This window comes from Bison bison, unplaced genomic scaffold, assembly GCF_000754665.1.
Source record: "Bison bison bison isolate TAMUID 2011002044 unplaced genomic scaffold, Bison_UMD1.0 scf7180017864291, whole genome shotgun sequence".
Lineage (NCBI taxonomy): Eukaryota > Metazoa > Chordata > Mammalia > Artiodactyla > Bovidae > Bison > Bison bison.
The window spans coordinates 1625540-1650177 of record NW_011494863.1 but is presented as its reverse complement, the minus strand read 5'-3'; the positions used below and the strand labels follow the sequence as shown (position 1 = coordinate 1650177).

General features: G+C 51.5%; 5 protein-coding genes across 5 annotated transcripts in view; 3 read left to right on the top strand and 2 right to left on the bottom strand.

The window, feature by feature from the left end:
- LOC104996352 overlaps positions 1-1706 on the top strand; it is a 10143-nt gene extending 8437 nt beyond the window's left edge. The window contains exons 11-13 of the mRNA XM_010850613.1: positions 87-251; positions 1055-1213; positions 1296-1706. Of these exons, the coding sequence (XP_010848915.1) occupies positions 87-251; positions 1055-1213; positions 1296-1541 (570 nt within the window). The 3' untranslated portion in view covers positions 1542-1706. The remainder of the gene's footprint in view (positions 1-86; positions 252-1054; positions 1214-1295) is intronic.
- An 843-nt stretch (positions 1707-2549) lies between these two features.
- SLC35A4 (solute carrier family 35, member A4) lies at positions 2550-7584 on the bottom strand. Its single transcript, XM_010850352.1, has 3 exons — positions 7451-7584; positions 5644-5742; positions 2550-5034 (listed from the first exon to the last, which is right to left on the bottom strand). The coding sequence occupies exon 3, from the start codon at positions 4420-4422 to the stop codon at positions 3448-3450; it is 975 nt and encodes a 324-aa protein (XP_010848654.1). The 5' UTR covers positions 4423-5034; positions 5644-5742; positions 7451-7584; the 3' UTR covers positions 2550-3447.
- A 216-nt stretch (positions 7585-7800) lies between these two features.
- On the top strand, positions 7801-13793 carry APBB3 (amyloid beta (A4) precursor protein-binding, family B, member 3). Its single transcript, XM_010850353.1, has 12 exons — positions 7801-8121; positions 8393-8556; positions 8636-8712; positions 9490-9550; positions 9762-9908; positions 10031-10158; positions 10576-10690; positions 10830-10914; positions 11158-11241; positions 11508-11623; positions 11762-11953; positions 13469-13793. The coding sequence occupies exons 1-12, from the start codon at positions 8073-8075 to the stop codon at positions 13703-13705; spliced, it is 1455 nt and encodes a 484-aa protein (XP_010848655.1). The 5' UTR covers positions 7801-8072; the 3' UTR covers positions 13706-13793.
- Positions 13794-14692: 899 nt separating this feature from the next.
- Positions 14693-20922, top strand: SRA1 (steroid receptor RNA activator 1). Its single transcript, XM_010850354.1, has 5 exons — positions 14693-14815; positions 14941-15066; positions 19412-19620; positions 20080-20188; positions 20342-20922. Exons 1-5 carry the CDS (start codon positions 14791-14793, stop codon positions 20551-20553), a joined length of 681 nt encoding a protein of 226 aa, XP_010848656.1. The 5' UTR covers positions 14693-14790; the 3' UTR covers positions 20554-20922.
- A 782-nt stretch (positions 20923-21704) lies between these two features.
- Positions 21705-24326, bottom strand: EIF4EBP3 (eukaryotic translation initiation factor 4E binding protein 3). Its single transcript, XM_010850355.1, has 3 exons — positions 23458-24326; positions 22206-22379; positions 21705-22046 (listed from the first exon to the last, which is right to left on the bottom strand). Exons 1-3 carry the CDS (start codon positions 23540-23542, stop codon positions 22018-22020), a joined length of 288 nt encoding a protein of 95 aa, XP_010848657.1. The 5' UTR covers positions 23543-24326; the 3' UTR covers positions 21705-22017.
- Between the last annotated feature and the right edge of the window lie 312 nt (positions 24327-24638).

Below are 24638 nucleotides of genomic sequence, written 5' to 3'. Positions count from 1 at the left end.
GGGCTCTGCTGGAAAGGTTGGGCCCTTTATCCCAAGACTGTGTGCACACATGGGCTTCTGGCTGAACCTAGATCGATGTCACATAGGCCCAGCAGGCCCCAGATGTGGCCCTACACTTCTTCCTGGCTCAGGCCCAGAGGCACAGACTGCGAGAACAGCACCAAGTGTGGATCCAAGAGGAGCTGAAGCATATGCAACAGGAGGAAGAGGTGGTGGCAGGTGACCAGGTCAAAGGCCTAGTGGCTGAAGAGGTGAGGAGGGCCCAGTAGGGCCCAGTAGGGCCTAGTAGGCCAGGGCCCTGGCCAAGCAGGGGGCTGGGGGCTGGGATCTAGCCTCAAAGACTGGGCGACACCCTCTCTCATGGCCCTCACAGTTTTGTGGGGACAAATGAGGCAATTCTCAGTGCTAAGTGCTGTGAAAGAGGGAGCTAGTGACTCACTGGAACAAAGAGGTGTACCTGGACCAGGCTGGAATGGAGCAGAGATGGCATCTAAGCTGAGGCTTAAACGACAAACAAATCAGCCAGAGAAATGCACTAGATTCAGATCCGCAGGGCAGTTTGTGCTCATCACATAGAGGCATCCGGTAAAGGTAACTTGTTTAAACAAGAAACAATACATGTGTGCACAGAGGTGGGGTCAGGGGAGGTGGGAGACATGTTTTGAGAAGAGAATTCCATAGGAGCAAAAGTCCAAAGGGAAGCAATGGCAAAGTAGGTTCTGGATGTTGTGTATTTTCCATCTGGCTGGAGCCTGGCAGGTGTGCCGTCAGAGGCAAAGCTAAAGAGACCACCTGGTGTCAACACTCTGGATTTGGGCTTTACACCGAGGATGATGGTGAACTGTTGAAAGGCATGTCATCTCAGTCCTGTCCCTCACTAGTCATGTGAATTTGAGCAAGTTAGGTCACTTCTCTGATCCACTGTTTCCAAATCTATAAAATGGCAACTACCTCAAAGGTTATCATTACCTCAATTAAATCATAATATAAAGTACGTAGAGCCGAGCCTGGCACACAGGCTGCACTCCACAGAGAGCATGTGTTATCACTGAAGGACTCCAAGGAGAGGCAGAGATGGCACCGGGAGCAGACAGTGCTGAGATGTCAGCTGGACGCCCTTCAGGCAGAACGGGATGCCGCAGAGCAGGACCTGACAGCCCTCTATGACCTACATGTGCAGGCTGCCCGGGCTCAGACATGCCATGTGCTGCAGGTCAGTTGGGAGAGACAGGGGGCAGGCCTTGAGCTGGTCCTAAGGCTACCTGACTGATGGGAATCTTGGAATGTGGGCACAGGTATTTCGAGCCTGGCGGGGGCTGTGCGAGGAGCAGGCCATGACCACAGAGCATCACTACCGCAGCCTGCTGGCCGGCATCTTGCAGGACTCCATCAGCTTGGCCACACAGAACCAGGAGCTCCAAGCCCAGAATAAGCAACTTCAGCAGACCGGGCTGGCAGAGCTCGTACTGGATACCTGCCCTGAGGAGAAATCTGGTGATCAGGAATCCAACAGGGGCACTTTCTTCTCTCCTCATTTGTAAAGGTCCTAGAAGGGAGAGGCAGTTGGGACACAACAGCCAAGCTTACCTCTACTAGATAAATAATCACATCACTAACCAGGGTGCAATGTGCCAGTCCCTTGCTAAACACCTAATATCCATTTGATTTAGAGATTTCCACTACCCTATATGGAGATGCAGGAGACATGGGCTCCATCCCTGGGGGTCAGGAAGATCCCCTGGAATAGGAAATGACACAGACAAAGGAGCCAGGAGGGTTACAGTCCATGGGGTCACAAACAGTCAGACACAACTGAGTGCGCACATGCACACATACACACACACTACCCTATATTGTAGTAGGTATCATTCAAGCTGCATTTCAGAGATAAGCCTATTAAAGCTAGGAGAGGTTAAGTGACTGTTCAAGGACAGTCTGCTTAATAAGTGCTGGAGCCAAAATTAACACTCAAGCCTGGTTGGCTATAGTTCTACACTGCAGGCAGTAGTGGTTCAAAAGTAGTGTCCATCAGAATCACCTAGGGAACTTACTGAAGAGAAAAAAAAGAAATAAAAAAAGATTCCCAAACCCCAATCCCTAAGATTCTGCTTCAGCAGGACTGGGATATTATCCCCTCTACAAGCTTACCAGGTATTTCACCACAGGAGTGGGGCCTGACATCCCTCTGGTCATGAGAAGAGACAACAGGCAGGAATACCAGTGAGGGATTCAGAGAATGAGAACCAAAACTACCTTGAGTCCTAAGAGTTCTCTAGCCTACAGTCTATAATCTGTGGGCTCGCAAAAGAATTGGACATGACTTAGCAACTAAACAAGTTTTGTACTTCAGAGAAATTTCCAAAGCTCTGTGCCAGAGAAAATTCGGCTTCACAGAGCTCTCAAAGGAAATTACCATGTTGGCAAGAGCTGAGAGAAAGCAGCCTTTTCTCTTAATCTGTAAATCACCCCAGGATTAAGACACTTAGGGAACCAAAGGAATGAATTATGTTTGAGAGGAGCTATGCAACACAGAAGACACAGGACAATCATGACCAACTGTAGGAATCACCTACATCCCAGAGCACTTTATTAAGACCTTATTGCATTTAGACACTGATTGAGTTAAGCAAGTTTCCCTGTGCCTGGTCCCAGGCCACTCCATGTAGAGTTTCCCCAGGCAGATGGGAGCTGGGTCGCTGCGAGCAAAGGGCAGGACCCAGAGAGGGAAGAATAATACCTCCGAGGAGCTCCAGAGGGGACAGTGGGCCTTGAGAGAGCCCTTAGGGTGAGCAGAGAGATCAGGAGTGTAGACTCAAGCCAGGGTCCAGGAGCAACATTCCCTGAGATGAGTCAAGCCCCAGTCCTCTCTGAGGATTCCAGAACAAAGGCTAGGTGTGGAGAGAGCAGGGGGTGTTACCTCCAGATGCTGCTGGAGCCACGGAAGCATGGCAGAGGCCTGGGTGATGGACATACACATAACCTTCCGCAACTGGGCTTTCCTACAATGACACTGGGAGATGAGCTATGTTATGGGGGAGCCATGTACCATGGTTGGGCTGGAGCAGCCAGCACCAGGCCTGGGGGGCTATGGGTCTGCTGGGGTGATCACAGCAGGCAAGGAAAGCCAACTGCATTCACGCAGGATGAAGCAGCATGCCTCCTCCATCAGCACAGGATAACTTCTCAGGCCTCTGAATGGATGCTCCCCTAATTCCTTAGTCCGGAAGTAGTTGTGGGGGGTGGAAGAGTTTTCTTAATCAAACCCAGCCTTCAAGTCTCCCAGGGATAACCTACCTCCAGAGACTAACGTGGCTGCTCCCACTTCCCCCGCTTTTCTTACAAGGCACTTGTTACAGGGTTGTTGAGGCGAGGGGTCAGCACTGGGAGGTGGCTCTGATGGTGGTGCCCAACCTACAGGTCAGGAGTCAGGATGGAGGTGGTGAGAGGCTAGCGACTGCCGTAGTACAGGCGTACTGCCAGGCCAATGAGCAGTGTGGCCAGGAAGAAGGCAGCGGTGAGCTGAAGCCGCAGCAGGGCGGCTGACAGCACAGCGTTGACCACTAGAGAGCAGGACACGACAAAGAGGCGTGTGATGCTGCTGCCGTGTTTCATGACGGCCGACATGAGCAGTCCATTCAGTGCCTGGCTCAGCACCACGAGTGCCATCCATCCCGAGAAACCCTCCAGGAGGCCCGGGCCGGGGCCACCACCTGCATGCAGACCTAGGTTCAGGAGCACACCAAAAGAGTAGAGGAAGAGGTTTTGAAGGGCCAGCGGCAGCCGCTGCCGCTTCATGAGCAGCTCTGTGTACACAGAGGACAAGCCGGAGATGAGGCAATACAGGATGAGAAGCAGCAGTCCCAGTGGAGTGATGTGCAGGGGCATGGGGCTCGTAGCAGCTGCTGAGGGGGGCCCGGGAAGGGTGGTCCCTGGGTCCTGGAGGCCCCCGGCTGCATAGCAGGCTCCGGCGGCCATCAGCAGCAGCAGCGCTAAGCCCTGGCGTGCAGAAAGGCGGTGTCGGAGGCAGAGGCAGTAGAACAGGGCTGTGCTTCCAATCTTGAGATTGCTCAGCACCTGGTAGGTGCTGGGGTCCATGTAACGTTGCAGGTAGATCACCAGGTTGTTGTTGGCGCCGTATAGCAGGGCTGACAGTGCAAACGGGGCAGCCTGGCGCCAGGGTGGGGTCCCCTGGGGCCATGCTTGCCAGCCCACCAAGAGGGAGAGGGCGCAGAGCAACAGCTTGGTCAGTTCAGTCAGCAGTACAGCTGAGGAGGGTCGGAAGGGCACACGGCCGTCCACGTGGCACAGTGCCAGCAACGGGGCATGGGCACCGTACATAGCAGTGGACAGGAGCAGCATCAGGGTCCAGCGGGCCTTCCTGGGACGGCCCAGGCCTGGCACACCCCCGTCCTCTACACTCATGCCCAAACTAGACCCTGGGTGGCCTGTGTAGCTAGCAAGGCGGGGTGAGGTGGGCTGGGGGTTGTGACACGTTCAGGGAAAATCAAGTTATGGAGCTGGCTCCCAGGAGGGAGGAGCCTTGAGAGAGAATACTGAGAGTCAGAGTTAGCTGCAGACTCCACAGTAAGGGCTAGAAGAGGAAGGGCGGATAGTCTTGGGGCCAGTCCCATGGGGTTATGGAGGCAAGGGGTTCAGGGTGTTGGCTGATGAGCCACTGTCCAGTCTCTGCAGGAAAGGAAGCAAGGCTGAAGGTGGTGGGAAAGCTGGAGACAGCAAATGGGTGAAAGCCAGGGTGGCCAGATATGGCATCTGTGGCTGAAGGCCTCCACCTGCTGCCCCCAGCTGCTCATCCTGCCTCCCTCATGGAATCCAGAGCTAGTCGGGCCCTTTGCGCAGTGATCGAAGATAGTCCCTCAATGTCTTCTCCACATTGGGCACAGCATATGCCTGAGCTACATATATGCCAGTGCAGGTGCCCACGGCAAAGCCCAATACTGCTGATGCCCTCAGTTTGGCCACCACATAGCCAGCCAGGAAGCCCTTGAGGAATGGAGAGGACAAGAATGAGGCATCCTGTAGAGGAAAATGTAGGAGAAAAGTCAGCCTGGCTTTCCCCTTCTCTACCTAGAAGCTACTCAAGCCGAGCTTAGCACATCCCACTAGCTACTCCTCCTTACTCTGGAAAACTGTAGTATGCTCCCCGAAGTTTTTCAAGATTCTGGGGCAGAAAAAGAACCTAGGAGTCATGACCCCACAATGTCAGAACCCTGAGGTCTGAAAACTCTAACCAGAGAAGCCCACTGAGAGAGATGTCCCTGATGAATCTGAGCCCTGCATGCTTCTCCAGTCTTATTTCCTAGAATGCTGCCCCTACTGCAGCCAGACCAAACTGCTTTCACCTCTCATGTTCATCATGCTACCTCCCACTACAAGGGTTTTGCCTGTGCTGTTCCACCTGCCTGGAATGTTCCCTCCTCCCCTCTTTACCCTGTTAACCCCTATTTAAGATTCTAGTTCAACTGCCATTTATAGGGAAACATTCCTTGGGGTCACAGAGAACAGGAACTCAATAAACAACAACTTGCTGAATAAATCTCTACCACCCATTCAAAAGCATATTGGATAATAAAGCCTAAGGGGGGTGGGGTGGTGGTGGTAGGCAGCAGGCACACCTTTCTTTACCTGGCCTACACCACTGTTGACTTCATCTTCCACACGCTGCTGCAGGCGTTCCAGCTGGTTCTTGAGAAAAGCCAGGTCCTTAAGCTTGGGAAGAGAATCCTAGGACAAAGAAGAGGCTGGCTCCAGAAGGCTGACACAGCCCTCTACCCTGCTCAAGTCTGAGCCTGAGAAACCTCTTCCTATAAAACTTTCCTGATGTGATAGTAGTAAAAGAAGAAAGGCATTGAAAAATAAAGAATTCACATGAGGAAGGGATGACAGATGGGATCTGCATTGGTAACTTACAAACACTCTTACAGGAACTTTATACAGCAAGCAGTGTATAGGGGAGGAGAAGGGACAGCTGCTGCTGCTGCTGCTGCTGCTGCTAAGTCACTTTAGTCATGTCCGACTCTGTGTGATCCCACAGACGGCAGCCACCAGGCTCCCCCGTCCCTGGCATTCTCCAGGCAAGAACACTGGAGTGGGTTGCCATTTCCTTCTCCAATGCATGAAAGTGAAAAGTGAAAGGAAGTCGCTCAGTCGTGTCCGACTCTTAGCGACCCCATGGACTGCAGCCTACCAGGCTCCTCCGCCCATGGGATTTTCCAGGCAAAAGTACTGGAGTGGGGTGCCATTGCCTTCTCTGAAGGGACAGCTAGGGGACCTTTAGGTTTATCAGGAAAGCACCAGTCAGTGAGTTAAGTGTGCATTCTTAGTCTCTCAGTCGTGTCTGACTCTTTAGACCCTATGAACTGTAGCCCTCCACGCTCCTCTGTCCACAGGATTTTCCAGGCAAGAATACTGCAGTGGGTTGCCATTTCCTCCTCCAGGGATTTTCTCCATCCAAGGATTGAACCCAAATCTCTGGCGTCTCCTGCACTGGAATCTTTACCACTGAGCCTCCTGGGAAGCCCATTAGTGAGTATAAGCTACCTGCAAGTCTGTCTCGTCCAGTGTGTTTGGAGGGCTAACACAGGAACTGCAGATACTTAGTAAATGTATGAGCGGTGCTGAACTTCCAGACTAATGGTGAGTAATGGCCTGAGGCAGTTCCTTGGACAATTTGGGGGTAAACCTGATTTCTACCTAGGCTTCTCCCCCTTCCTCCCTAAAGCCACCCCAAACGAAATGTGTGGATGTATGAGCTGGAGTTTGGTGAGGAGATAGGGAAGGTGGATGTCTGCAGGAGTATGAGTAAATGAATTCAGTGATTCTGGTCGTATGTAAGTATGTAATTAGTAAGTGCCCAAGGAATGTGATAGAAAACGGATGTGTCTCTGTGGTCTAGAAACTTCCCATCTCTAGAAGGAAAATTTCGGGGGTTAAGGAATGGAGTAGAGTTAGGAGTGTCTGCAAATAACTTAAGAATCGCTATGGTCCAAGAGTGGAAGGTGGGGGGACATTTGGGAGAATCCCTGGCTCTGCTTGCCTCGCGTAATGCTGTCACCCCACTTCCCTTTACTGAGGCAGTTGACAGGAGTAACTTCCCTTGTGGGCTTCCCTTGTGGCTCAGCTGGTAAAGAATCCTCTTGCAATGCGGGAGACCTAGGTTCGATCCCTGGATTGGTAAGATCCCCTGGAGAACGGGATACCTAGAACGGCTACCCACTCCAGTATTCTGGCCTGGAGAATTCCATGGACTGTACAGTCCATGCGGTCGCAAAGAGTCGGACACGACTGAGCAACTTTCACAGGAGTAAAAGTTTGCCCCCAGAAGAAACAAGGGGCACCCTCATCCAGGAGCCTTTCCAATTGTCGCCTCTTCCCAGGACTAAAAAGGCGGGAAGCCCACCCCCGACTGCAGACAATCCTTATGTCCACTCACCTTGTCATCCGCCATCTTCCCTGCAGAACTTGTTGCGCAGGCGCAGCACCGCCTCCCTCCTGGCAAACGCTGCCGCCATCTTTACTGAGGGCACAGGTACTTCCGGGGCATTTCAGGAAAAGGTGGAGGCGCTTTCCTGACGGTCCTCTTTTCGCAGATACTCCCACGTGACCTCTCTCATTGAGCTGCACCCCAGCCGCGCCAGGCTTCGTGTGCGCGTGCGCAGACGATCTGAACGCGATGATCTCACTTGTTCGCGTGTACGTTCTGCGTCCATTCTCCTGGAGGATCTTCCGCCGCTTGATGAGCTCACTGTTGAGCGGTGACGTCACCTTGTGCGCCGCGGTCCTTGAGCCTCCCCTAGACTTTCGGACGCGAACGCGCAGCCACTGGGAGATCTGGACGTCTTGTTTACACGCGCCACCTCTAGACTCCAGGCGCTACCTTGGCGGGTCCTTTCCCGCCCCTAGGACCCGGCCTCTGCTCCTCCCTGTGTTTGTGCGGCGCCCGTTGGCCTGGCGGATTCCAGCGCAGAGAGGCTGGACTTGTAGGCACAGCAGCTCCGGAGGCGTGCTGGGCTGAGTGAGGGCCGGCGAAGGCCGGCGGGAACGCGACCAGGGCTATGCTGGGCAAGGATTACATGCTGGCCATCATTCTGGTCAACTGCGATGGTGTGCACAGAGGGTCCAGATGGGAGGGTCGGGAGCTGAGGGAAAACGAGGGAGCGCGAAAGGCTACCTTTGGCTCAAAGACAGGGAGCCTGCCTTTAAGTTACTTGCGTACGTTATGTCTTGGGATGAGGACCAGGGGACAAATGAACCCAGATCTTTGCAATGCAGTATCCAAGGTTGGAAGCGCAAATATGGGTTGGAGGAAGGGTTATGACAGTGTTATTCTGAGTCCACAAATAAGCCCTCCCTCTCCAATCCTACGTTCCTGTAGACGACTTGTGGGGGGACCAGAGTCTGGAGGGGGAGCCAGGCCTGCCCCCTGGCTGGAGGAAGATCCGCGATGCTGCAGGTACTTATTATTGGCATGTACCCAGCGGTAGCACTCAGTGGCAGCGCCCAACCTGGGAGTCAGGAGATGCAGAGGACCCAGGCAAGGTAGGTGGAGTGCGAGGAGAGGGCTTGAGCTCATGTGTGGACCTAAGCTTGCCACACTGACCTATCCCTCTCTCTACAGAAGACAGAGGGAATTTGGGGACTTCGGCCTCCCAAGGGGAGATCCTTCTCCAGCCTGGAGAGCTCACTGGACCAGAGGTAAGGGGGAGAGGCCAGGCAGAAATGAAAAGCCTGGGGTTCCATAGCACTCAAAGATGCAGCTGGACCTGTTACAGTCTGCTTTCCAGCCCAAGTTCTGGGGTGGCACAGTGGTAAAGAATCCACTTGCCAATGCAGGAGATGCAAGAGCCGTGGGTTTGATCCCTGGTTCAGGAAAATCCCCTGAAGGAGGAAATAGCAACCTGCTCCAGTATTCTTGCCTGGGAAGTCCCATGGATAGAGGAGCCTGGTGGGCCACAGTCCATGGGGTTGCAGAGTCAGAAACTACTGAGCCACTGAGCACACACACATACACACTATGTTCTTGGTTCTGTCCCATATTCTTGATTCTCCCAGTGTTTCGTTTCTTGATCCAAGCTCTGTTTTTTGCTGTATGGTTGTTTTATGTATTCTGGGTCCTGACCTGTCATGTTCTACATCTTGCTGACTACCCTACCTTCTGTCCATGGAGGTTCCTATCTTGTGTTCAAGGGTCTTCTTGTCCTGATTTGGGGCACTGGTCCACATTTTGGACCCTGCTGCATGTTTGTAAGTTATATTCTATGTCCCGTGTGTTGAATTTTTCCTCAATTTTTAAGCCATGCTCTATATTACACTTATTTAATATGTCCTGGGCCCTGTCTCCCTCTGAGTTTACATTTGGGACTTTATATTCTGCTTCTTATCCCACATCTTGTGCCCATCAAGTAGTCTGGTTCTCACCATTGTGCCTTCTGTAGGAATTGTGATCCTTTTATGAGCTCTGCTCTATTCCAGTAACTCTCTGTCCTGGTATGGTGAAGAATCCTACATCCAGAGAATGGAGCCAGGGGCTAAGGTAGTGACTTAAGCCTGAGGGCCAGCCCAGGACTTTGGGGAGGGTCCCCCAGGGAAAGGTCAGGGGTGAGACTGGGCTGAGCAGAGGTGATAAAGGGTAGAGGGAGGTCTCCAGAGAGTTTATATATGTGGAGCCTGTGACACCCTGCCCACCGTACTTGATCCTGCTTCCCTTACTCAGGGGCCTTCTGTCCTTTCCTTCAACCTGTCAGTGCTTTGCAGTCCGCTCTCTGGGCTGGGTGGAAGTACCTGAAGAGGACCTGGTACCGGGGAAGAGCAGTATCGCTGTCAATAACTGCATCCAGCAGCTGGCCCAGACCCGAAGCCGCAGTCAGCCCCCAGATGGTGCCTGGGGTGAGGTGAGCTGGTTGACCCTTCGAGGTATTCAACCTAGCATCCAGCAGAGGTGGCTGTCCCTGAATTGCCTATTCCCCATGGCAGCCACCTTCATCTGAGCTCCGGCCTGACCTCTCCTTGGCAGGGCCAGAACATGCTGATGATCCTGAAAAAGGATGCCATGAGCCTGGTGAATCCCCTGGACCACAGTCTGATCCACTGCCAGCCTCTGGTGCACATCCGTGTATGGGGTGTGGGCAGCTCCAAGGGCCGGTGAGGACCCCCTGCATCCTTACAAGTGAGAGTTGCTTCTCCTTCCCCCTTGCAGGCTGTGATCCCCACTGATGCTCATTCCCTGTATTGAACCCCCGGACACAGGTCCTCTGACATGGACCCAAGCTCTGCCTCCCCTGCCTGATCCAGCCCTGGTTGGGGAGGGTGGGCTCCAGCCCAGCAGGGACAGACAGGGGAGAGTCTGAGAGGCTGGGCTGATTCTCTCCTGTGCTCCCACATGCTTCTGGAACAGTGACAGGTGAGTGACAGCCAAGTGCCTTGAGCTCCAGCCCTGATCTCCCTGTTCCATCCCTGCGTTAACTCTGACTTCCAGCCTCCTGCAGACACTGCAGGGCCCCCACCCCTACCCCAGCCCCATCTCTAGTCCTGCCCTACCCCCATCTCTGACCCTGCCAGGGACTTCGCTTTTGTGGCGGGTGACAAAGACAGCTGTATGCTCAAGTGCCATGTATTTCGCTGTGACGTCCCTGCTAAGGCCATTGCCAGTGCCCTACATGGGCTTTGTGCCCAGGTAAGGGCCAGGAGTCGGGTAGGGAGTGTGGGTATGGAGCTGGGTCTGAAGCTGCTAAGGTTGTTGGGTTAGGGTGGTATTGGCTCCCTTACCTCACTTCCCCCTCCCTTCACCGCATGCTGTCTACACTGTGTTTCAGATCTTGTCGGAGCGAGTGGAGGTCAGTGGTGATTCCCCTTGCTGCTCACTAGACCCCATTACCCCTGAAGACCTGCCTCGACAAGGTATGGGGGGCGGGGGGCAGGGCTGCAATGCAAAAACAGACTACTTTGGTGAAAGATGGGGAGGGAGATATTTAGTACTTCTCTGCAGATAGAGGACTTCTGAGGTATCCTTTCCCAGGGATCCCAAACCCTAAATTGGAGGAACATCCATGGCCTTTTTCCTATTTGCTCCAGTTCCCTTAGAAGGGTGGAGAAAGGGGTCATTGAGAGAGTACCCAGACCAACTTGGTGTATGTATTTCAGTGGAGCTACTGGATGCTGTGAGCCAGGCTGCTCAGAAGTACGAGGCACTGTACATGGGGACCCTGCCAGTCACCAAAGCCATGGGTGAGAACTGAGTGGGCTGGAGGGCTTGGGCTGTGTAAGGGAAGTGGAAGGTGGAAAAGGAAGGATCTACCACCATTTCTCAGAGTGCTCCCATGGCCTTCTGTAGCCTGGGATGTACTGCCCTTCTCCACTTAGGATTTGAAGCCTGATCCCAGCTATTCTGTTCCCATCTCTCTGAATCCTAAGTCAGTGAGAGGGGCTTAGACACTCCTTTGCAGATCCTTCTTTACGCCTGGGAGACACTGAGGTGGGCATGTCCCCCCTAGGCATGGATGTGCTGAACGAGGCCATTGGTACGCTCACCACCCGTGGGGACCGGGACACCTGGGTCCCTGCCATGCTCAGTGTGTCTGACTCTGTTATGACTGCACATCCCATTCAGGTACCAGCCAGAAAAGGGTGAAGTTGGGAGCTGTGGAGGGGTGGGCGGGGATGCTAAGTGGTTATTGCTTGCTATTGGAAGTGCTCAAGGGGTCCAGCTAGTATCTGACCCTTCAGTGATTAGGCCTGATTTGGTCAGGCAGAGGCTGGTGCAGAGGAGGAACCACTGTGGCAGTGTCCTGTGCGCCTCGTGACCTTTATTGGTGTTGGTCGTGACCCACACACCTTTGGTCTCATTGCCGACCTGGGCCATCAGAGCTTCCAGTGTGCAGCCTTCTGGTGCCAGCCCCATGCAGGGGGACTCTCTGAAGCTGTGCAGGCGGCTTGCATGGTGAGTCAGGGGTGGGAATGGGTGGGTGGGATTGCCCTGCAGCTGCTCTATTCTGTTCACTGGGGTTCAGGATTAGCAGCCTCTCCAGAGATCACAGACCAGCACGCCAGGGCTGACTGTGATTCGGGAGTATTTTATTTAACCTTCACGCTGTTTTTAGTAGGTTTTAATTGTCAATATTTAAAGGCCAGGATATTTCACATAATAATAGCTATTCCTGTTTTTCTTTAAATGTCAGAAGCTCTGACACTTGGGTCCATATGCGTACATTTCAGCAAAATTGTGTAAGGGCTGTGCCTTATAGGGTGAACATTCTCTTTCCTGTTTTCTCTCATTTAGGTTGTTTTCTGATATCTGGGCATATGAATGTGGGATATTTGCACTCAGTTCAATTCACTTACTCACTGAAATATAAGTAGTTGCCAGAACTCAACCATACTTGACCCTGGGAATTCAGTGGTGTGGAAAGCATGGTCTTTTCCCTCACAGAACAGTTAGGTTAGAGCAGAGATAGATGAGAAGGAAGTTGCACATCACAGGATGATGGATGCTTTGGCCCCTTCAGAGGTTCAAGGAGGCTCTCTGAAACAGGTGATAGAAAACTGAGAGTTGAAAGTCCAAAGAGGAAAGTTATCCAAGTGAAGGGGAGTGGTTTCAAAGATGTGCTGTCAAGTACAGGGAACCACAGTGGTCAAAGTGAGAGGGATGTCAGTGTCTGAAAGAATGTAATTTACCTGGAATACACCAGTGGGGGTAGGGTTGGTGGGTGGAGGAAGGATGGATGGAATGAGAGACAGGGGCAGAAAGAATGGCAGAATCCAGGTCACAGAAGAACTTACAGGGTCGGGTGATGAGGTTGTTTCATCCTGAGGCACGATGAGTCATTGAAAGGTTTTGAGCAAGACAGTGAAGTCAAGTTTGTGGATTTGGAAGATGACTTAAACTACAGTACAGGTTTAAGATTTGGAAGACACCAGAGGAGTAAGAAGACCTTGTAAACCCTGTTGAATTCAGGAGAGAGAAGAACAGGGCAGTTTTGCACTGGGACTGGGTTGTAGAATGTCCCCTTGACGAGGGATTCCACTTTGCCAGGGGCCAGTCCACTGTAAGGAGAGAGAGAGAAAGCCAGCATAGTGGTAGGTATGGTTAAGAACACAGGCCCTACAATCAGAACTAGTTTTGAATTCCATCAATTTCTGACTCTGTTTCCTTGGGTAAATCATGTATTCTCATTGAATCTCACTTTCTTATTTGCAAAATGGTGATTATAACACCTGATAAATAACTGGATCAAGTAGAGTATGCAAAGAACTTAACACAGTGTCAGGCTTTCCTTAAATGCTCAGTAAATGCCAGGTTTTAGACTTTTTGTTAATGAGCTACCTGTAAATGTTGTAGGGGCTCCAGACATGGCAGGTTACCCGCTTCTTTCCTCCTGAGGCCTTGTCCTGCGGAAGCTTTCAGGGAGTCCAGGGGCCAGAAGGAGCTGGATCCTCACATTCCTCTTCTCCCTAGGTTCAGTACCAGAAGTGTCTTGTGGCCTCTGCAGCTCGAGGCAAGGCCTGGGGTGCCCAGGCCCGCGCACGCCTGCGGCTCAAGCGGACCAGCTCTGTGGACTCCCCAGGAGGTCCCCTGCCACTTCCCATGCTCAAAGGAGGGGTTGGGGGTGCAGGAGCAGCCCCTCGAAAGCGGGGTGTCTTCTCTTTTCTTGATGCCTTCCGGCTGAAACCCTCTCTGCTCCACATGCCCTAAGTTAATTGGGGAGGACTGGGGAAGGAGGCTCTGGGTCCACGCCCAATTCTGTACCCCTTCTTTCCCCAGGGGCCTGTAGCTCTCACCTTTTGGAGCCTTCTCTGCGTGCCCCATTGACACTTGCCCACCCTCTATTGCCCAATTCATTGTATGGGTGACTGAGAGGCCCTGTACCACAACCTAGGCTGCAGGCTCTCCTTTCCCTGGGTCCCTGTGTTCCTTGCCCCTGTCCAACCCTGGACAGTTGGCTCTACCTCAGCAACACTTTATAGCAAAATCAGTACAAATAAAAATCCCTCGGTGACCTCACTGGATGTAAGTATATTGGGCCTGGGACAGGGTTGGGAGTTAACAGCCTGTATGAGATGAGGGTCTATATCTGTCCTTGGTGTTGGTGGCAGCTGGTAGTCACATAAGGGGATGGGAGAGTTGGAAATCTGACTTCATTTAACAAGTATATTTCTGAAGGACTTCTCTGTGCTAGGCATTATGTCGGCATTGGAGGTATAATCAAATAGGGGCTCCACCTTCTGAGACTGTCAAATAAACGAAAGTCAAGGACTGAAGATAACATGCAGTACAACTGGGAAGTCTCAGAGGGTTGTGGGAGCTCAGGTGAGACACCTCAGAAGTACCTGGTCTGAGACACTTTAAAGTGTACTAGGCTTCCAGATAAATATATTCCAACCAAGAGAGTGTAAACGTTCAGGGAAGTGGACAGAAGTTCTGGAAGTCCACTTGGCTAGATCACAGTGGGGCATATGTGGGGCAGGAGCTTCTGGTGGTGTAAACTTGCTTCTGAGAGCAACTGTGATTTGGAGAGGGAACCCACAGGGGACTTAAGCTCCTAGAGCAGCACCTCCTGGAAAATAGCCCCATTTCGTACCATATAGTCAGCACTCCCGACTGTTAAGTAGCTGAAATAGACGGAGTTGGAGCAGGGTCTCGACGGCGATTTTCAGCGTTCCTGAATTGTCCATCCTGGAGGGTCCAGGAAATCTTCCCTGTCGGGGGCGTGTCCTAGCCGGCTGGGTGCGGCCGCCCCGGAAATGACGTGATGCCCCGCTGGCCGTGCGGAAGTGGAGATGGCGGAGCTGTATGTGAAGCCGGGTGAGCGAGGCGGGTGGGCTAGGGAGCTGGGTCCTCCCCTGGCCCAGGCTGGGGGCGGTTACCGTGTGGGGTGCGGACCCTCTGTCGCCCCCTCGGGCTCGCTTTACGTCTTCTCACTTTTGCAGGCAACACGGAGCGCGGCTGGAACGATCCGCCGCAGTTCTCCTATGGGCTGCAGACCCAGGCTGGCGGACCCAAGCGCTCGCCTCTCACCAAGAGGGTCGCCGCTCCCCAGGATGGATCCCCCAGAGGTGCGTGAGAGCCCTATGTGCCGAGACCCCCCGAGAATGGGCTGTGCCGGGATAAGCTTGCCCCGCTAGCCTATTTTTCTCTTCTGAGGACTTACTGAGGGAGAGGTTGGAGTCCCAGAAAGGGGCTCGGTTCAGGCCTTTTTCTGAGCTCCTCCGAATCGATGGACGTGGATTTGGGTGGACTCCGGGACTTGGTGATGGACAGGGAGGTCTGGTGTGCTGCGGTTCATGGGGCCGCAAAGAGTCGGACACGACAGAGCGACTGAACTGAACTATCTGTTGCCCAGGTTTGTCTCCAAAGAATCTGCTTTCGTTCTAGGTGACCTCATCCAGACTTACGGTTTTTAATGTAGTTTTTGTTACCAAATTATTTTCAAATTCTGTTCCAAACTTGGATCTTTTCTCGGAACCCCATGGTGGTACATCCATTTGTATGTTCTACCTCATCACTGGACTGTATGATAAGCATCTCAGACTTAACGTGTCATTCATGTAATCAGTATCATCTACTGAGCACCTGCTGTGTTTGAAGGCAAACTAGACAGCAGTGAACAAGACAAAAAGTTTTGTTTTCTTGGCGAAAGATGAAACTTTGGAGAAAGATGAAATGGTGGTAAGGACTCTGCAGAGAAATAAAACAGGGTGATGTGAGAGTCATTGGGTAACTAAGGTATCCGAAGGGCTGACATTTAAGCTGAAACCTGAAGGACTAAAAAGACAGTCATGCAAAGATCAGGTGCAAGAGTATTCCAGGCATTAGAAACAGCTAGTGCAGAAGCCCAGAGGTAAGTTTGGCAAATTTAGACTAAAGGAATATCTGATGGCTAGAGCATAGTGGGCTAGGGATAGAGTTGAAGATGATCTGTGGCACTTTAAGGGCTTCCCAGGTGGCACCATGGTAAAGAGTCTGCCTGCCAGTGCAGGAAATTGAGGAAACACAAGTTCGATTTTTGGGTCAGGAAGAGCCCCTGGAATAGGAAATAGCAACCCACGCCAGTAGGAAATAGCAACCCACGCCAGTATTCTTGCCTGGAAAATTCCATGGACAGAGGATCCTGGTGGGCTACAGTCCATGGGGTTGCAAAGAGTGGGACATGATTGAGTGATGACTGATGTGACCCTGAATAGGGGGCTCAGATTCAGCTCTTTTCATCCCTCTATTATCCACACCTATAACATTGCAGAGTTACGATATAAATCAGTTTCTTAACCTTATCACTACTGGCCTTTTGGGCCAGATCATTCTTTTTTGTGAGGGATTGTCTTGTACATGTAGGTACATTGTAAGATGTCTGCAGCATCCCTGGCTTCTACTCACTGGATGCCAGTAGCACCCACCCAAAGTTGTGACAGTCAAAAGTGTCTCCAGAGGTTTGGAGGCAAAATCTCCCCAGATTGAGAAACACTGACTGACTTACATGTTTAAAAAGATCACTGTGTTTGCTCTGTGGAAAACAGATTTTAGGGAAGAAGTGAAAAAAACTATAACACAGGTAAAATATGATAATTTGGCCAGGGGTAGGAGTACTAGAGGTAGTAGTAATTGGATGGATATGGACAAAGTCAGTAGGAATGAGTAGATACAGTAGGTGAGGTGAAAGAAGAGGCTATGTAACTTACATTTTTTCACTTGAGGAACTGGATGGTGTTCATTGATATGGGATAACTGGGTTTTGGCAGGGTAGGAGAAAAGCAAGATTTCTGTCTTGGCCATGTTGACTTTGGGCTGCTACTTTGGGGAGAGCTCTGGGCCTGAATTATAGAAATGTGTCACTATCATATGAATAGTATTTAATGTCATGAACTTGAGTGCAAAAAGTAAAGACAGGACTCAAGACAGAACCGTAGGGTTCTCTAGCATTTCAAGGTTGAAGAGAGAATTAGCAAAGGAGGCTGAGAAATGACCAGTGAAGTAAGAAAAGTAGAATTACTCTCTGGGAGAGAGTAGTATCTTGATTCAACCCTGATGAATGCTGCTGAGAAGTAAGTAAGATGGAGAAAAGGGACCACTTGATTTGACAGACGTAGCAATCACCAGTGATCCTAACAGAAGCATTCAGGAGTGATGAGAAGTAGGGCAGTACCTGAGGATGGAATGTGAGGTAAGGGAGAGTTCTGCGTGCTGATGGGATGGCTCAGTAGAGGGAGAACTGATTGCTCAGGGGAAAGGGATGACTGCAGGAGCAAAGCCCAGAGAAGGCAAGAGAGGTGGGTAGAGCCCAGCTGGAGAGAGAGCCTCTGGGAGAAGCGGGAGCCTTTCATCTATTAGAAGAGAAAGGAAAGTAGCTCCAGGTGCAGGTGGGTAGGCAGAACTGGTGGTGAGAAGATGAGTGTTCCTGTTTAATGACCTTTATTTTCTCGGTGAAATGTGAGGCAGGGTCAGAAGTAGACATCAAGGAAAGGAAAATAAAGGGAGAAGGTAGAAAAGTTTATAGGCGATAAGATGTGGAAATAATTGTTCTGAAGAGGAGAAAAAAGAGGCAAAGTATAGGATTTTCAGGCAGTGTTAGATGTTTTTTAAAATCTGTAGCTATGAATTTAAACCCATGTTCCCTGCAATTGAAGGTGGATTCTCAACCAGGGAGACCACCAGGGAAGTCCCTGTGTTGCTGCTGCTGCTGCTAAGTCGCTTCAGTCGTGTCCGACTCTCTGCGACCCCATAGACGGCAGCCCACCAGGCTCCCCTGTCCCTGGGATTCTCCAGGCAAGAACACTGGAGTGGGTTGCCATTTCCTTCTCCAATGCATGAAAGTGAAAAGTGAAGTCGCTCAGTTGTGTCCAACTCTTAGAAACCCTATGGACTGCAGCCCACCAGGCTTCTCCGTCCATGGGATTTTCCAGGCAAGAGTACTGGAGTGGGGTGCCATTGCCTTCTCTAGGCAAGTCCCTGTAGCTATATCAATTTAAAGGGAGTGATTTTAATGCACCTTGAAAATCTGAGTAACTGCGCTAGAGGGTAGGAGGGGTGGACACTGTTGTTGAGAACAAGGCAGATGATGAGATGCTGAAGGAGAGTGGTCACTGGAGGTGAGGTCAAATTGACAGACCAATTAGATGAATTATCATCCATGTGCATATTAATACATGAAAGTAATTTTTGACTTTTCTTCTCCAGTATTCTCATTTTTCATAGTGATTCTGCCATCGTGTCATCAGATACCAAGAGTCACTCTTGGCTCCTGTCTTTCACCCCCATTCCATCAAGATTTGTTCTGTCTCCTCCTAAATAAATCAGACCACCCCATTTCCCCTTGTCTACTCTCACTCTAGTCCCTGCCAGCATTCTCTTTCCTGGACTGTTGTTAACCTCCCAACTGGTATCCCTGCCCTTCTTTACCTATTCTCATCGACTTTTCACAGACCATAAAGAGTGAACGCCATAAAACACAAGTTTAGTGACATCACCCCCTGCTTTTATAAACCTGGCAATGGTTTCCTGTTACCATTAATGGAGTAATAGCTCAAAACTGGGCTTCCCTGGTAGCTCAGCTGGTAAAGAATCCGCCTGAAATGCAGGAGACTCCAGTTCGATTCCTGGTTCAGGAAGATCCCCTGGAGAAGGGATAGGCTACCCACTCCAGTATTCCTGGGCCTCCCTGTGGCTTAGTCGGTAAAGAATCCACCTGCAGTGCGGGAGACCTTGGTTTGATCCCTAGGTTGGGAAGATCTCCTGGAGAAGGGCATGACAACCCATTCCAATATTCTTGCCTGGAGAATACCCATGGACAAAGGAGCCTGGTGGGCTACAGCCCATGGGCTCGCAAAGAGTGACATGGACATGACTGAGCGACTAAGCGCAGACAGCTCAAGACCAAACTCCTCCAAAGTCCTGCAGGGTCTGGACCCCTACTTACCTCTCCAGTGAAAGCTCATAATTTCTCAGTGTTAAGCATTTCTAGCCACACAGGCCTTGTTTCTGTTCCTTGAACATCAGGACTTTTCCCTTCTCTTGGGCACTGCCGTTACCTATACCCTTGTACTTGGTTCCTTCAACTCTTAATGACTGCATCTATCTCATCCAAGTTCTTAACTTTGTGAGCACTTTTTGCTACTCACTTTAGCAGCTGTACCTATATTCTTACACTTAATCATCGTAACCTTGTGAAATAAGTGCTGCTACTGTAATATCCCCATTTTATAGAAGAGGAACCCAAGCTCAGAGGTTAAAAGTAACTTGCCAGATGTCACATTGTGTTGAATTAGGGCAAACTTTGACATCACCTTAGAAGGCCTTCCTTGAACAGTCTAGGTAGGGTCCTCTACTACTATTCTGCTTTACCACAGCATCCATTTTTATTTCTTTGTATATAAGCCACATTTGCTTGATCCTGCTTTATCTTTTCAGTCCCTACCTCAGAGACATCTCCTGGGCTCCCCCCAATGGGGCCTCCACCTCCTTCAAGTAAGGCTTCCAGACCCCCCCAATTTGTGGGGAGCTGTCCTCCCTCCAGAACGGAGCCCATGGATTCCCCAGTCGTTGAGTCTGAGACTCTGCTGGAAGATGTACTGAGACCTTTGGAACGGGCATTGGAGGACTGCCGTGGCCACATAAAGGTAAGTGGGAAAGCTCCCATCAACAGCCAGATGCAGGTGTGGCTCCTAAAGGTAGACCCTCTGACCTGATGAGCAGTCTTAAAGGAAAGTAGAGTGGTCTTAGGCCCTTAGAATCCCATGGAGAGAGGAGCCTGGTGGGCTACAGTCCATGGGGTTGCAAAGAGTTGGACACAACTGAACGGCTGACACTTTCACTTTCCTTATTGTAAAGCAACACTATAGAATTAATTTTTAACCATCTGAAAAACTCCAGAAATTTAAAAATTCTAGCCATACACACATTTTCCTTGAAAAGAGATCCATAGATTTCATCAGATTCTTAGTGGGGCCTCTAATCTTTTCGTAAAGAACCATAACTCAGATTGAGTATAAAGTTCCTGGGCCAGACAGAGCATGTGCTGCCTACCCTGCCCCTGCAGGGCTGGCAGCACTGACTTGGAGGGTGCTTCTGTCTCGCAGAAGCAGGTATGTGATGACATCAGCCGACGCCTGGCTCTGCTGCAGGAACAGTGGGCTGGAGGGAAGCTGTCAATGCCTGTAAAGAAGAGGATGGCTCTGCTGGTGCAAGGTGTGGTGGGGTCCCTTGGTATAGCCTAACCCCTCATCCTGCCATGGTTGTCCGAGTTGGACTAGGTGCTGAGATTTTGACTGGGGGAGGGGGGAGGAGTGGCAGCTATATCTTTGGCTCCAGGTTGCTTGCTCAGCCCCTCTCTCTCCTCAGAGCTTTCAAGCCACCAGTGGGATGCAGCAGATGACATCCACCGCTCACTCATGGTTGACCATGTGACTGAGGTCAGTCAGTGGATGGTGGGAGTTAAAAGATTAATTGCGGTAAAGAGGAGTCTGTTTTCAGAGGAGGAGGCCAATGAAGAGAAATCCATAGCCACAGCTGAGCAGAACCAAACTGTACCAGGCATCCAGCATGACCTGTGATCCTGTGGGTTCCCCAGACTCATCTCACACCATCTCCTGTGCCTTGGCATGGGAGGCTTCTCTAACTTGACTCCTTTTTACCACTGGGAAGACGGTCTGCCCATGGGAAACTCTGGCCTGACCCATTTCTGGGGGAAGAGGTCTCACCTGGACCACAACGAGGTTGCTTTATCATACCATATGCATTTCAATAAAAACATCTCAATATAGTGGGCCCTGGGTAGGAGAGATGAGCGAGCCCTTCATATGTTCCCTCTGGTGTCCTTGACTGCTCTGCTTCTTGTTTTCCTCTATTCATCATGAATGGCCTTGCTAAGCATGAGTAGATTATCACCTGGCACTTTCCCCCAAATTACATGGAAACATACATCCCTTTCTGGGCTGAGTCATCTATGTTTGGATGACTTTGTTTCAACATGGAAACAAAGGCTCAAATAGCATGGGGAGATTTTTTTCTCTTAAAAGGAGGAGACTGCTTATTTGCATTGCATCACCCTTGATGTATGCAAGTGCTACAGAGATTATAACATAGCTATATAAACTGAAGGTGAAAAGGACCAGATTGTTGCAATATGGGAACATGATTTTTCCCCATGGGGGCCGGGGAGGGGGAGCAGGATTATGACTCTTTATCTGACTCACCAAATAAGCTGCTGCCTCGGTTTGGGCCCTAAGATCTTCTAACACTTTGAGGACAACAGAACCAGGTGGAAGGGGCCAGGAGGTTCACATCATGCTGTGAGAAGGGAGAGTACAGGTTTTCAGTGTTGGAATAAGGTTGGTACTTACAAGTAGGAGGCAGAAAAGGCATGGGGAGAGACCAAAGAAGGCTGTAGGCTGGGGCAGTGCCTCTTGTTTCCTGCTTTGAAACAACTAGGGAGGGACTGCTAGAGAGGCTGATTCCGGGAAGGGTGCTTCCTGGAAAGGCTTGAACTGCCCTCGGAAGGGGTCAGGCTATTGTTGTTTATGGTTTGGCAGCTCCTATGACCTGTCCCCAAAGTCTGCCTCAGGGTCTAATTGCTGTTCAAAGTGGGCCCAGAGGGAGCTAGGAAGGGACCTGGGACCTCTAATCCTAACCAGGTTTGCTGGGGCCCTTACATTATGGCTGAGCTGGGAAGATCAACATTGAGGAGAACACTGGAGCCAAGACATTTCTTTGAATGTTTACTAAGCAGTCATAAAGTGACATTCTCCATTCCCCTGGCCCAGCCTCAGCTGTAACCAAGTGCCAGGGGTTGGGAGGAGTGGCTACAGACCAAAGAAAGTAGAGCTAAGGGCTTGGCAAGTTGCCTACTCCTATCCCTGGTCTAGCTGCCTCAGACCCAACATGGAGGCCCAGAACCAACTTATCACCCCCTTCCAGATTAGATGAGGCCAGTAGGCCTTTGGATACCCCAGAGAAAGGAGGTAGCGGCAGCAGCGTGACGGAATCCTCTCATTCCACATGTGGTCATCTGCACTGGATCAGATGTCCATTCCAAACTGTTCATCATCTGGGGAGAGAAAGGGCAGGACTGGTTGCTGGGCTGGCAGTCTGTGGCTTCGGTGTTAGTTCAGACAGCCCCCTCAGAACTGACCCCCACCCCCAATCTACGTAATTGGGGCTTTTGGGTTCAAAGCCATATTAAAATTTTAGGGCCTGCTTTCCTTACCGGGTATCTCTTCCTCTGTCTCCTTCTGCTCCGTCAGCTCCTCTAGCTTGGGGGGTGGGGCTGTTGGAGGCGCTGTGACCCCGGGAATCTGGGGGAGGCAGCAGGGAGGCCTCCGGGCAGTGGGCGAGTTCTTGCACTCCAGCAGGAACTTTAGGTCGTAGATGATCCTGGTGCCTGTCAAGGGGTAGGGGCTAGGTAAGAGGCAGGAGCTTGGGTACAAAGCTGTTTGGGACCCCAGACACAGGTCTTTTAGGTGCCAAGGGGTTATATCTCCCCTTTTCTTAAGGGCTACTGCTCTGCAGCCCAGTCAGGATCTCAGCTGACTAGCTCTCATAGCACTTGGAAGGCTTCTGGGCCTAACCAAGATGTGTCTGAGCACCATAGAGCAAGTGGGGCATCCCAGCTGGTCTAGGCAGGGGCTTTTGGTTTAGGGGAGCTCCAGGAGCACCACCAGACTTGGAGCTCAAGAACTTCTGGAGGTTCCTGTCCTCTGCTGGCTCTGAACTTCACCTATTTGGTTCAAAAGGTAGGGCCTAGCCCTTTAGCTCCAGGTGGATGAGGAAGCCAAAGAACAGATGTGAAGGCTAGTGCTGCCACCTGGGCTTGGACAGGGAGGGGCAGTGCTCCTCCTCTGAAACCCAGGGACAGGCTCTTCTCATCCTGACCCCTCCCAAGTCCTGTCAGGCTCAGCTCAGCCCAGAGGACTTGGCCCCTGCCATGTCCTCACAAGGCCCTACCTCTTCTCACTCCTCCCCTTTGCCTGCGTGGCAGGAACCCCTAAGTAGGTGTGATTCCAGGCTGCTCCACTAATCATGCACCAGGCAACCCAGCCAGCACAGCGGCCTAAAGCCCCTGCCCCCGACTGCCCCCACCTCCAGCCCCCGATCCCCACCATTTGCAGCTTTGCAAAACCCAGTTGCTTCCTGCTGAGGCCACACAGCCAAGGGGCCAAAGCTCCTGCTATAACTCCCAGGCAGCAATACTGGCAGGGGTGGGTGAACAAGGAGCCCAGAACTCAGGCCACAGTGATGATTTCCGCCCAGAGTCACCCGGAAAATAGGTAGAAGGCCATGTTGCATCACTTCCAGGTTTTAGGGAACCGAACATAGGTTCCAAGAACCCACCCCGCTAAAAGCTAAAATATGCAAGGGGGCCTGCACACAACTCCAGTCCCGCACCTCCCCGCCCACGTTCCGCGACAAGCACACGCAGGCCTGCCTGCTGCCTGTCGACCCTGGCCCGGCCCTCTGACCTCCGGGGGTTGCGGCGTATAGCGTGCCCCCGGCCCGCCCCCGGCGTGCTGCCGTAGCAGTCGGGCAGCCCTTCCCTGCCCCCATGAATCGGGCAGCTGGTGGATGAGGGCATAGCGAACGGAAAGAGCAGGAAGGCAGTGGCTGGTGCTGAGGACGCTGAGCGCAGTCTGTCGCGGACTCTGCCTGCCATGTGCGGTCGCAGCCACAACACCGGGACGACGTCACGCCGGGGGCGGGCCGGCCGTCACTCAACCCGAAGATCCCGCCCTACCCTCGTGGAAGCAAGCCCCAAACTCAGCGAAAGTTTGAGAGTGTCCCCGGACCTGCCCTGGCCTCCAGTTCCTCCTGGCCCCAAATAGGCCAGCCTGCTTTTGCCTATGAGCGCTGCAGTCACTCAGTCATTTACTATTTACTATTTCCAGCGGGTGCTGGGAACGCGTGAGGTATGGCACACGTTTTTTGCTTGTATTCATCCATTCCTCTCAACAGTTGGATAGTAAGACACTATTATTAGTTAAGTTACAAGTGAGGACACCAAAGCCCAGAGAGGTTACGTCATGGTTGGAAGTCATGGATCTTGTATTAGGAACAAGTATTCATACTTGAGTGTGTCTGATTTAAGTGTGTGCCCCTAAGCACAGCTATTATGCCCCCCATTAATCAGTTTCAGTACAGGGTTAAAGTGCCTTGATGGCCTGGTGCACAGACATTTGTTGTGGAGTAAGTGGACTGATTAAAGGATGAATAAAGGTTGGAAGATACAATAGGCCTGTTCTTTGATCTCTGCCACAGCTAACCTCAGTTCAGTTCAATCTCTCAGTCGTATCTGATACTGCGATCCCATGGACTGCACGCCAGGCCTCCCTGTCCATCACCAATTCCTGGAGTCTACTCAAACTTATGTCCATTGAGTGAGTGATGCCATCCAACCATCTCATCCTCTGTCATCCCCTTCTCCTCCTGCCTTTAATCTTTCCTAGCTAACCTCACAACCTCAGAAAACTAAAGAAGGGCTGGGGGCTGGAGAGGAGGGCTTGGTTTTTTAGCCCTCTGGCAAGACAGAGTCTGGCTTTTTTTTTGGCCAAGTCTCCAAGCATGTAGGATCTTAGTTCCTCAATCAGGGATGGTATTCAAGCTCCCTGCAGTGGAAGCACTGAAGTGTGGAGTCTTAACCACTGGC